Genomic DNA, 13,294 nt, shown 5'->3' on the forward strand with positions numbered 1-13,294 from the left:
ACTCTCCTCAGCTCTTACTGGAACAGTGGCGCGGCTGCCCCTCTGTTGGTCTTCCATGGTCTCTTGTGTTCTGGGGGCCTCTAGATGTCTGGAGTTTTGATCTCCTCCATACCCGCTTCACACCCTGGAGGACGGGGCTGTGGCCCCCCCACACTCCCTAGCAGATCATTACATGGAGAAACCTTTGGAATGCAAGCATGCTGATCCACACAGGTATGCACACATGGGTATTCACAGACGCGGACTAAAGCTTTCTTGGCTGCTACCTCAAAGCACACTGTGCGCTGTCTATCTTGCGTGCTGCACAATATCGTTTATTATTTAGTAAATACTGATATCTATGACTAGCTAGTTTATTGTGACGGTGCTTTGTTTTCTCTATTATTATGTTGCTCTTTGTTGTTTGCTGTCTCCTCTGTTTGTTTTTTTTGTTTGTTTTTTTTTTTTTCTCCATACAGGTGACCCAGGAGTTCTTTTTTTTTTTTTTTTTTTTCTCTCTCTTCCCCCCCCCCTTCTCACCGTCTCTTCTCCCCTTTGGTTTTCTTTCTTTCTCTCCCCCTCTTTCTCTCATTCATTCCCCCTGTCCTATTTATTAAAAAAAAAAAAAAAAAAAAAAAAAAAATGACAAAGGATGAACTGAAGCTCTGCCATCACGTAATGTCGCATACTGCTGTTTCTGATGTCATTTAAAAGAGAGAGAAAAAAAAAAAATTATACTTACTGCTCCCCCCCCCCCCCCCCAAAAAAATAATAATGATGAGTCTTAAGTAACAAATCAGAAATTGAACTTTTTATATGATTTTTAAGCTTTTTTTTTTCTGAAGTAAAATTTTTAGTTTTTATAATTTGCTGGATTTGAAATGTGCTAGCATCTGTCAAAGTTGTAGATTCTAACAGATTATTAGAGAGCAACTCTGGCTGTTTTTATCTTAACCTCTGACCTTGGCAAAATTACAAGAAATGCAAAAAAATATCAGAACAAACAATAGCTCCTGGTATTCTCACTTTCCATGTTATGATCTCTTGACACTGGCTTTCCACGGTGCGTGTTTCCTCTCCCTGCACTAACAATACAGCTCAGGAAGTATGTCAGGATAAGGGCCAGACTGTCAGGCTCTTTTTTTTTTTTTTTGGTATGTGCATCCAACTTTGTGGGGGACTAACAGAACTGTGTTAATCCCAGAAAAGCTAGCTCGGTGTTCAATAAGCTACGGATCTGTTAAAGGGAATTACTGCCCAGGTGTCTTCAAAGTGAACTGCGATGTCCCTCTGGCTGGTAAGTGCTGTTGCAACATGTCATTTTAAACTGTGGGTGATCAGGGTGTTGCTCCTGGTGTTGAGGTCAGCCCTAGCATGCACAGCATCAAAGCTGTTGTTTTTTTCAGGTTACTGTTTCAACCACTTTCCAATGTTCCAAACTCTGATTGTTGCGACATTTTTTGGCCTCTTTGATTTCTGTTGTCAGTTTTCCCCTTTGTGTAAGTGAGCTGACAAAAAACAATTTTCACATGTGGTATTACATCTTGGTTAAGTTTGTAAACATTTTTATTGAGTGAAAAAGTAGGATGACTCATGCTGATCCAAACTGTCCATGCAGGACTTTAAAACTGAAAGGTTTAATCATTATCCTGCTTTTGGCTGGAGTCGTGGCTTTTGTTTCTCATGGAATGTTAGAGGTTGTAAAATTGTTGTTAACAGGGTCCTTCGTTCCACTTGTAAAGCAGATAACTGTAAAAAGTTCAGTTTAGTCTGATTTGCTGTCAAGGTTAATTACATACAGCTGATTTCTGTGCTGTAGATGATGTCATTTTTACAGCGGAAAGTGACTGCTAGTGTTGTTTCAGCTGCTCTTCCTATTGTTTTATGCACTGCTTTCTGCTTTAGAAATAAAAAGAGACAGACAAGACACTGTCTGACTGTCACAGTGCTTATATTGTTTCCATTTGTCTCAGGCTCAGTATTGCTTGGACTTGTAAGAGGTGAAAAGTGTTGTATTTATGAGCTTTGTTTGAAACATAGTTCAGCTGTGTTAAAATATATAAAACTCCCCTCGAAAATACCTCAATATTAAAATGTAAGAAGTAATAGACAAGGATCCAAGTATATTTTTGTTAAAATAAATGAATTGCATTGGATGGCAGACAACCTGGACTCTCATCGCTAATCTTTTGAACATGAAATAAATGGAAAAAAGAGAAAACAAAATGTCTATATTTAGAAGTTGGAGAGGTTGGAGCTGTAGCGATTCGTGTTACTGATCATGCTAGAGGCCAAAGTTTGAAGCCAAAGATTTTTACACATCATTTTAAAATATATTATTAGAAATATTATTACTGGTTAGGCATTAAAATTACTGGGTTAGGTTTGGAAAAAGATCATGACAAGATTTGCCACGCTTTTTAAAGCTTTTCTTTGTTTGTTGCCATGGTGAAGTCTCCCTGCTTTCACTATAGAAATATGTCCTTGTGACTCAAAATTCCTTTTGAAATACATTACTTCCACATTCGTGTTCACCGACTGGAAAATGTGATAATTTCTGCCGATGAACACACAAAGTAGATACATTTTTCTGTTTCACGTTTAGTTGTGAGACTGGGCTGCAGTTGAAAGGTGGTTTCTGCCCTTTTGATTTGTGTCCACTTAAAAAAAGTCGACATTGTTATGAAGTACTTTGTTCCTGTACTTTAACCTGATAAAATGTTTTTTATGACAAACACTTTGCCTTGTGCCGTCTGTCTGTTTTTTGACCTCGCTCAGAGACGGTCTGTGCTTTATTATTATTTATTGTTTACTCTATTTAATTTGTAAAATATGTGTACACACACACACACACACACACACACACACACACACACACACACACACACACACACACGTAGAAAAATATTTAGTATAGACATCCAGAAATGCATGTGATGTGACAATAAAAGTGATTTGATTTGATTTGCTTCGTCCATTTCTTTCGTCCTGTCCTCTGATGTGGAGGTGTCCGCAGAAGTAATTACTTTATGGCTTCACAGACCGTAATAACTTTCACACTGAGGACTTCAAAGTGAGGTATGACAGAGCTGTCTCTCTAAAAATGGATGTTCACCGCTTTCATCACCTTGGCCTACAGCTTGTCCATTTCAGCCACGTCTGGGCTTTTATGAGACAGCTGATGATTGCTCAGTGGCAGACTGATAGTTCCTCCAAAGGTGAAGTGGTGACTTTGTGTACTTTATGTGTGGTGGCTGCTCGTGTAGATGATAAGTAAAGGTTAAATATCTCACCCTTTCCTTTTTGGAATTTGTAATTTACTCCCCTACAAAGGATTGAAGTTGCTAGAGAGTCCTTCCTGTACACTTATGATTTATTAGCTTCATAGTTGCCGTATGCATCTAAAATAATGTAGGAAAAATGGGATAAATTCTGATGAATTTCATTGTAAACCCTAAACCTACCAGTAAATTTGGACCTCCGTAAACCAATTCCCTAAAAAACAACCAAAAACAACCCATAACTGACATTTTTTTTCCAAACAAATTACCTTTAAAGTGTTATGGAATAAAATATTCCATAAAACAATAACATTTTTCCAAATTTCACCTCGTACACAGATTCAGATTTGTAGTATCAGTTGCCTGCAGGTTAAAAACTAAAATCTTTCTTCCACCTAAAGAAGCTTTGGGTTAGCAGCTGGGATTATAGCTTTTCTCAAACCAGCATCTTTCATGTGCTTTCCATTCTGTCACCAATCCACACATGAATTTTCCATGATTGCTAATTTGCCAAAACTGCTCCCATCTGCTGACTTAAGATAGAGGAGTGTTTCTGTGCTATGTCAAAAGATGAAATGAGCTTAGCTTTCACTTAATTCCCTCATGGCTTTCTGCCATGTGCTTAAAGCCGCCAAGCTCTCGATCCCAAAAACGCCTTAGATCAATAATGGGAGGGGCAGGAGGTAATTGCAGCATCAATCACAACCACTTTGTTGGGGGCAGAAATATGAAGTGGAATATTTAAACAAATGGGTCTCCAGTGCAAATGGTATTATTGGCTATTAGTTAACTTCATTGTAGATTTGTTCTGCCTTCTAGTGATGCAGTGATTGCTAACAAATCCTGGGCGTATTTACAGGAATAACGGTCTCTTACTGCAGTCATGTGCATACTGGGTATAACCAGCAAGGCCTTCATGATTTAGTGAAGGCTTGGGCACAGACTGGCACTCACTACTGACAGCTGAAATGTATGTAAAATATTGAATAAAGATGAAAGAGTCTGCAGCGCAGCGTCTGCACTTAATAAGTCTCATGAGAAGGCTGCGACTAACTGGCGATGCCTATTGAATATAAAACGCTACATTTTCAATGTTGAGTTCATATGCTAGACGTTATTTTGTTGCCCCGCAGCATTGTTAGATGTGATGTTCTGGGAAAATGGGATGACGTAATTCCTGAGTGGTGGAAAAAAGTATAACCCAGATGGCATTAAAACAGTTTTTCTTTATCAGTGCTTTTAGAAATCCACTGCATTTTACTGATACACAATATCAAATTAAAGTGACAAATGGATGCCACCAGCTGTGAGTAAAACATCCCAGTGAACCCTCCCACATTAAGACCATGACCAGCCACTTCCCCTCTTATTCTCCCAGAAACAATGACCCTTCACTCCCTCACCTCTTGTCTGGTTTCCTAGAATGGACAACAGAGCTGACGTTGCCAGATTGAGACGTGAAACCAGCCCATTGTTTGTCCCGCAGAGAGGCAGGAAGTGTGCATAGTGTTGTCCCTGCGCCTTCTCTGGAACTTCTCTCCCTTTGCCAGTATTGTGTAAGCTTAAAGCTCTTGATAGGTTGGTGTAATGGTGAGACCTTTCCTTCACGTGAGAACTTACAGTAGCTTCACTCTCAAAGTGTCTGCAAGAATAACATATCTGCTAAATGCTCTGGAAAATGTGCAGTATTGCTCTTATTGGAAACCTCTGGTTATGTTATTTTTCTTTGATACATAAATGGTCCCTTTTGTGTTTCAGTAACTGAAATGTTAAAATTTGTAGAAATCTGCAAGTGTCTTCAGAACAAGCACACTGCTTGTGCAGCAAAGTAAACTGGAATCTTATTTGTGCTTTGTTTGCATTTTTATTTATATGCTTAGAATTTGTATTCTCTCTTCTACACCCTGAGTCTTAGGCTGCATAAACATGAATGTAATTGCTCGTCACACATCATATCGACATTTTTGCAGTGAGGTCTTGTAGTTTCCCCAGGCAGTTTTGTTTTCTCTATAATACACAAAGCATCTGTCCATATATCAGGACATTTATGTTTAAAATGAATGCTTGTCAGAAATGCTTAAGGAAGCTAAATGTGTCCAAGTCAGCTTTAGCTATGGGAAGTTGGGAAAGTGGAGATGGGTGAGTAAACTAGGGAAACAAATCATTAAATTTGATCTCCTGGAGCATAAAATCCTGAAAGTTTTAACTCTCGAGGTGTTAAAATTTTTTGCAGGGAGTTGTAGGGTTATATCACTCAAACCTTTAAACTCCTAATCTGTTGAAAAAAAAAAAAAATGGGGGGGGAAAGGTAGCTAACTTGCTAATTTCACTTCATTACTTAAATCACGCTGCTGTTATTGTGTATATATTTATTTATATTTCTTCATACATTCTTATATAGTTCTATATTGTGTATTTTGTTGTACAGTTATTTTATTTTCAACTTTAATTTATATATTTATCTTTATCTTATTCTTCCCAGTTAAATTTACCCTTCATTCTAATTTGTGTTGTACAGTTATTTCATTTTTAACCTTAATTTATATTTTATTCCTTCCTAGTTAAATTGACCCTTTTTAATTTTTCATATTTATTTCCTATCTTATTCATAGCCTTTTCCTTTTTTGTTTTCTTTAGGTCACGAGCAGTTGTCCAAGCATTTCACTACATATCGTACTGTGTATGACTGTGTACGTGACAAATAAAATAAAATTTGAATTTGAATTTAATGGATAGTTGAGCTAGGATACTTATCACATAAGTCTTCAAGGGTCCGCGTGAGTCTGAGTGACATACATTTCATCATTAGGTGATGAATTCGAGGGTCAGCAGCAAAGCACAATCAAGGCTTGAACTGATTAGTTAGACTTGGTTAGGTTGGTATTGAACAGTTTCTTTTTTCAGCAGGTTTGATGGAAATCATTTATGTGGGTAAGCTAAATAATTACCTGCTATCAAACTGATAAGAGTCCAACTTAATTATTAAGCTTTACTTAAATACATCTGACAGCTTAACAACAACATTTACTGGTAATTTGCTAAATATTTGCCATGTTTCACTCTCGTTTTTTGCATTCATTTACATGTAAAGTTATCTTGTTCCAATGCGAAATTATTTTGATTGTAAGAAGTGACTCTTAATTTGTACATGTACAAATGTTTGTTGCTTCCTGGGGTTGTTCATTGTAGTGTAAAAGGTTTGCTATTGTGTAAGTGTATTTTTTAGGATAAACTCCTTGAACACATACAGCCTCATTTACTTAGGGTTATTTTTTGTTAACAATTGGGATTTCTGGACTAAAGTCATACCAGATGGGCACACCAGATATCAAAGTGTAACCATCTTCACATTTTCCAACATCTTTTTGACATTTTAAAAAAAATCTGTGGCAGGCTATGGAAAAGGCTGACTGTAAGAAACCACAGAGCTGGAACAAAAAGCTAAGAATATACCCAAATTGGCCTTAACGGCCTATCTTATGGCCTTTTCACCAAAGAGTCAGTCTTTCTTTTCTGAGTTCTCTGAGGGGAAGCAATGAAAGTGAGCTGCGGTTGGGAGGTTTTCCAAATAAAGAGCCAACTATTCCATTTTCTGAATTCTTTAAATGGTAAATTGTCTCATGATCAGTGATTAAATTGGGTGAAATTGCAAATTTAATGCAGAGAATTTGGATAATCACAAGCCTCCTTTTGTAATTGCACACACTTTCTTGCTCTTCCTCAAATGTAAAGCAAGTTAGGAGCCATTGATTTCAATTGCCTTCCACTTTATCCAATAAGGAAAGCTAGGCACCCAACTAATCACTCAAGATGCAAACTGGTTCAGAGGCTCCATGCACCATTTATGATTGGTCAGAATCTGCCAGTCTTCATTTAAAAAAAAAAAAAACCCTGAAAGCTCCAAATGCACCAGCATCCTCCGCTGAGTCCAAATACTGCATTCATTTTATTCTTTTTAGGTTCTTTCACTGCAAACCTCAAACATGAAGCGCTTGAATTATCAGCTGGAGCATACCAGCTTTGTAGTATACATCATTATTTAAACTGTGACGACGGACTGCTTGTCCACTCAACACATTTCTTATTTATTGTTCTTTCTCTCTTCAAGCCATCCCCCCACTGTTCTACATTAAATTTAAGACCCCCCCCTCCTTTTTCCATCACTATAAGTGCCTCATTCTTAACCAGACTGCTCTGCCTGACCCATCCCACCACCGCCCACTTCTGAGTTCCCCTCTCCTAATCTTTTTCCTCCTCATGCTTTGAATGGCAGATCCTGCAGCATCCACAGAAAGATGGAGGGATGCTGTAGGGATGCTAGACAAGAGAGCGAAGAAGGCATTTACGAGTAATGTGCACTTTATGGGATCTCCAGTTTTTTAAAACACTAGAAAAAGGTACCTTTTCTTGGATTGGATGAAAAGCCATTCTGGGATTCTCTCCAGGTCACACTGCTAGTCTTTGCACCTCTGGACACGGCTCTTGAAGGGCAGGCTAGAGAGGGAGGGGAGACAAAGCAAGGAGATACAGGATACGGTAGAGGACGCGAGGAGGTTTTTGTTTTTTTTGTTTTTTCACGAGAGAATGGGCGGACTAGGCTGGTGTCTCGCCACCGTCTTCAGTTGGGCAAAATTTTTCTTCTATTGCATCTTTCCTTTCTGGAAGCCAGGGAAAAGCAAAAACAAGGTACAGCTGGTATTTTAGATGTATTTACCTTCAATAAAATATCATTTTGATGTCTTATTTTGTTAATTTAAGAGGCAGGAACCTTTATATTGAAGTTGACCTTTTTTTTTGGTGTCTCTAGCTGCTGCTTATAGCTTAGTGCTGAGGTGGGCTGGGTTAAGACCACACTTTAGTGGTGTAGCAGTGTCACTTTGTCAGTCTGTCAGTTTGGTTCAAAATGAAATGTCTACCTGCTGAAATTCACCTCATGGTTTCAAGAAAGTGCAGGTTAATGATGCTGGTGCCCCTCTTGAATTTCCTCTTGCACCACAGCGAGGTTTACATTTGTGGTTTTGACTGAAATGCTTGGATAGTATTGGAAGGATTATAATATGAACTGAGACAGATATTCCAAAATATTCAAGTCAAGGTATACAGGCTTTAGAAAGCTGCCAGTTTGTCACCTTTACAGTATGTTCAAGGTGGCAGGTTGTGGACCAGGTCATTGCATTATAAAGACAGAGCTGGCATTTCCAACTTTTCAGTGTGCAAGGTCCAATGTAGGAGGGGGCATGTGTAACCCCAGCCACAATCTTTTCATAACCTACGGTAAGTAGTTTTTCTTATTCATTTATTTTATTTTTTATTTTTGTGCCAAACCAAGCAGTTTTTTTTGTGCCTTAACTGCACCAGTTAGGGTTTTTTGTCTTTAACCTAATGTCTAAACATGGCCAGCAGATCAAAGCAAAATAATATTAAAAAAGCAAACACACTGAAAACTAATGTGATGAACATGGCAAAAATCATGCATTCTAAACAATAGTGCATTGTCTTTGTTATTATTATGAGCATGCTTTGCAGGAAGGGAAACTTGCCACAGATTTAGATGCAGCTTTAGCTCATCTATAGAGAACACTGGGTGTGATCGCTGATTAAACTTAATGACTCACAGCCTTTGACCGAAGATGTATGAGAAGTTATTTATTATTCTCGTGATTAAGATCTGCAGTTGCCAAATGACAAAGGAAATTTAATATTTGTGTGATCCTCAGCAGCCTGGCATGGTATGATGAGCTGGAGAGATAAGCGCGTTGGCACAGACACGTCAAAACAGCAGGATATTAGCAGATTGACTTGACATGGCACTTTCTCTGATTGTAGGTCCTGTGTTGATGAATAGAACCATTAATCCTGTAAAAGCAGCCACTGCTTAGTGTGTTAGTTCACACATCCTCATATGAACACAGCCACTTGCTACACTCAGCCCTTTGTTGCATTTGAAACATTCATTTGAATATTGTACTCGCACTGCTTATTTTATTAGTTTTTGATTTATGTGACTTTCTTATTTGACGTCAAAATTATCTGTCAGCCAGTATCTTTAAATTGCGGATGTGCTTATTGGACGATCTGATATCCTCGTGTTGGTGGTGTTCCCTCGTCATCATAAATAATGTTGTTCCAGGTTCAACATTGCAAGTGACCAATCACCTTCTCCTGACGTCATCCGCGACCTCGAAAAAAACAAACGCCTTCAAAAAATCTACTTCAATTGCGAGAAAAGAAACCGCCTCTGTAAGGACAATATGTATAATGCTTACCGTTTATTAAAGAAAAGTATCCTGAAATCCAAAGAATTCAAGTTCCTGGATCGGCGGACAGAAGCGGTTTCTCTTCTCGCAAGTGAAGTAGATTTTTTTTAAGGCGGTATTTTTCAAAGGCAGAAAAGGGGGACGTCACAACAATGTGATTGGTCACTTGCAATGTTGAACCTGGAACAACATTTATTATGATGATGTGGGAACAACACCGACACGAGGATATCAGATCATCCAACCTTATTACGAACAGAATAGATCCTGTAATATATCTTATCTCATTCTGGTCAGAAGTATAAAACGAATTTCTTATCATGACAAGATTTTTTTTGTGTGTGTGAATTTGAACAGTTTGTTTGCTGTGCTTGCTACTTATTTCCCCTGGAGGATATTAAAGGCTCTAATAGGAAGATCAGATCCTCATGGCTTTGCTTTGGTTGGTTTCTTTTCATTAATTTGTAATTGCTATTAAAAATCCAAGTCATATACTCTGAAGAGATTGCAAGTATTAGGAATGCAGAGAGAGAGTTGTAGAAATAAGTTTACTGTGCATTTGGGTGAATCTGTGTAGGTGGAGAGGATATTTGGATAACCAATGCTAATGCATTTTATTATTTATGTGATAACTGCTTAAAAAGAGCATTAAATCTGGCCTTAACATGCCCCGACCTCACCACTCACAGGTGAGGTGAATAACGCTGACACCTTTTAGTGGGTGGGACATGTCAGAAAGAAAGTGAACAATTGGTCCTCAAAGCTGATGTGTTAGAAAGTGGAAAAACGAGCAAGTGTTATTTGTTATTAGTATTGCTATGTAATAAGGGACATAACAGATGGAGTCACCTGGGTCATCTATGGCTTTAAAGGGCCTTTTCACTAATGAACCTTAGAGTTTTTTAAAGAATAGGCCTGACCACCCTGAAATGCCTCACATCGTGTACTGCAGCCGTGTTATTGTTGCTTTCATGGGTCGGTGTGTTCTGGTGTTGGGCGGACGGTCCTTCCTCTCAGCAGAAAGAACAGAGGAAAAACGTGCACACACATGTGAGCGTTCTCAAAGGGAGGGCGGCGGGCCTGCATTGTTTGCAACAGATGGGAGTCACAGGGGTGTGTGTGTGTGTGTGTGCGCGCGCGCGCGTGCGTGCATGTGTGTGTGTGTGTGTGTGTGTGGCCTGCTGGAGTGTGTTCTTCCTCTGTCTGTCAACAAGTGAACTCCCCTTCATGTAGCACGTCAGGACATCGGCCAAGATCACAGAACACACCCCTCTGCTGTTTGCACATTCACTCTCCCTTTATCCGCCTGCTTATCTACTATCTTCATCTATGTGATCACTGACTACAGACCCCTGTTTTTTTTTTTTCTTTTTTTTTCAGGGGTTTTTTGTTTCTTCCGCCCTCTTTTTCATCCATGTCTGATAGCCTTTGCTTATTTTTTCTTCTTTTATCAGTTCAGTCTTTTTTTCCTTCTGTCTCTTGTTTTGAGCCCGTTGTAACAGGCTGGGCAGCTTTGATCTCACTCAGCTGTTTATCCGTCTTTACGTGGTTCAAGGACAGTGATCCGACAGCAGTTAATCTTCTTAATTGTCTCGCTGTCCGCTCTTGGCTCTGGTTTTACAAAAGAAACCGAAATGGTCAAGGTTAAAGATGTACTAAAACAAACTGAGTGATCTGATTAGTCGTAGAAATTTGCCCTTCTTTCCTTTCCTGCATTACAATCCCTCAGTCTCTGTAGTCCCGCTTTATAATTTATCGCCAGGCTACACAAAACAGCCACAACATTAAAACCACTAACAGGTGAAATGAGTAATATAATTCATCCTGTTACAAAAAGCTGCCATTCTTCTGGATGTTACTTTGATATTCAATTCAATTCAATTTTATTTATATAGCGCCAAATCACAACAAAAGTCGCCTCAAGGCGCTTCATAGATACAGAGAAAAACCCAACAATCATATGACCCCCTATGAGCAAGCACTTTGGCGACAGTGGGAAAGAAAAACTCCCTTTTAACAGGAAGAAACCTCCGGCAGAACCAGGCTCAGGGAGGGGCCGGGCCATCTGCTGCGACCGGTTGGGGTGAGAGAAGGAAGACAGGATAAAAGACATGCTGTGGAAGAGAGACAGAGGTTAATAACAGGTATGATTCAATGCAGAGAGGTCTATCTAGGATATCTGTGCAGCACTTCCAGCAGGACAGGGCATCCAGCCACACCGCAAACCTGCTCGTGAACCCGAGCTGACCTGACTTCAAACTCCCCAGATCAAACTGAACATCTGTGGGCTGCACCACAACAAGCCCGATCCACGTAGGGTCCAACCACTGGAAACAAAGCAGTGTCAGATACCCCCAATGACGTCCACACCCCAACAGGTTAGAGCTGTTTTGGTGGCAAAAGGGGAACCTGGACAATAGTTGGGCGTTGGTTTTAATTGTTTTGGCCGATCGCCGTTTGAACAAATACTTGATAAGAAATCAGGGATGCAGTTTGTTCAAAAACCACCAGTGGGTGCTGCTGCTGCACTTAGTTTCTGTTTGATTTTTGGTGGCCTTATAGTGAAATAATGTGACTGGGGTAAAAAAGACTTTGAGTATCTTGTAGAAATTCATTAACTTGATACAGTTTCCTCTGTTTCTGTATATAGAAGGCGTTATGACTATAAAAAAATAAATTATGCATCATGCACTGTTACATGAGAGTGTGTTGACAGATAATGTGGAGGATGACTTTATGCAAGAACATAGTGTGCAGTGCTGTGACTGCTTTTATTTCAGCACAGCTAAGCTCTGCTGGACAACTCTTCAGTGCTCTGTCATTCTCTGACAGTTATGATTGGGAAGGTCATTGGATTGATTTCACACATGGGGGGCAAGAAGAAAGAAGTAAACAAACAAAGCTTCCTGTCCTGTCATTTCTCAGATGGTAATCAAGCTGCTGACCATGTGTCACGGTCCGCTGTGACGGACCGAGTGGAGAATGCGTGTAATGGACCCAGGTGCGTACACAAGTGAGCAGACGGGAGTGAGTTTTAACAAAAGGCGAGCCTTTAATATGGCTGAAAACAAGGTGTGCAAATACAGCAGGGATGGCGTGGCTAAACAAAAACCTAAACTGGGAACAAACTATGGTGAGGCTATGGCTTGGAAGACAACAGACCAGGCATGGAAACACGGAGGGTGGGAACACAGACGACGCGACACAGACTGTATGAAACACAGAGACTAAATACACATGAGGGATGATCAGGGGAAGTGGATGCACACGGGGAACACAGGTGACACTGATAATCATAACAAGACACGGCAGGAGTGAACGTAACACTGATGGGAGATGGGCAAAGTAAAGCAGGAAGTACACAGAGGTTCAAACAGGAGGAGAGAGAGCACGGGGAGAACGCAGACATAACGGGCTGGGGAAAACATAGAATAAAACACAAAGAGAGACAAGGGCTCATAAATACACAGAGGGGCACACAGGGGGTAAGAGTCACGAAGGGAAAACACATAAGGAACAACGTAACAGATCAACCCAGGAAGCATGGCCTAAATAAAGAACAAAATACAAAAATACATGAAAACTAAGAATACTGGGCCCACATGGCCCAGGACCATGACACCATGTGGTCAAAAAGCCAATGTCTTGCCACCTACAGCTCTGCCACAGTATAATTTAAGAGGCTAAGGTAGTAATTTCTATATCTTTTTTTAGAATGTAGAAAAACAGTGGGGTGTTAAATGACGTCCAAAAACAAATTGATTTCCAGCAACATGT

At 39.7% G+C, this 13,294-nt stretch overlaps 1 protein-coding gene across 15 annotated transcripts in view; it reads left to right on the top strand.

Moving 5' to 3' along the window:
* Positions 1-13,294, top strand: part of tns1b (tensin 1b) — a 195,152-nt gene that overhangs the window by 27,665 nt on the left and 154,193 nt on the right. The window contains exon 1 of one of the 15 annotated variants that reach the window (XM_085250718.1): positions 878-1,276. The exons of 13 other annotated variants lie outside the window; for them this stretch is intronic. In XM_085250718.1, coding sequence (XP_085106844.1) covers positions 1,262-1,276 — 15 coding nt within the window. In that variant the 5' untranslated portion in view covers positions 878-1,261. Of the gene's footprint in view, positions 1-877; positions 1,277-7,676; positions 7,947-13,294 lie in introns of those variants that run through there. One more of the 15 variants, XM_085250723.1, reaches the window with a different exon arrangement.

Source organism: Mchenga conophoros, linkage group LG16 (genome assembly GCF_057382185.1).
Source record: "Mchenga conophoros isolate Kocher_MC1m ecotype Shallow Benthic linkage group LG16, M_conophoros_male_GT1.1, whole genome shotgun sequence".
In the NCBI taxonomy this organism is placed as follows: domain Eukaryota; kingdom Metazoa; phylum Chordata; class Actinopteri; order Cichliformes; family Cichlidae; genus Mchenga; species Mchenga conophoros.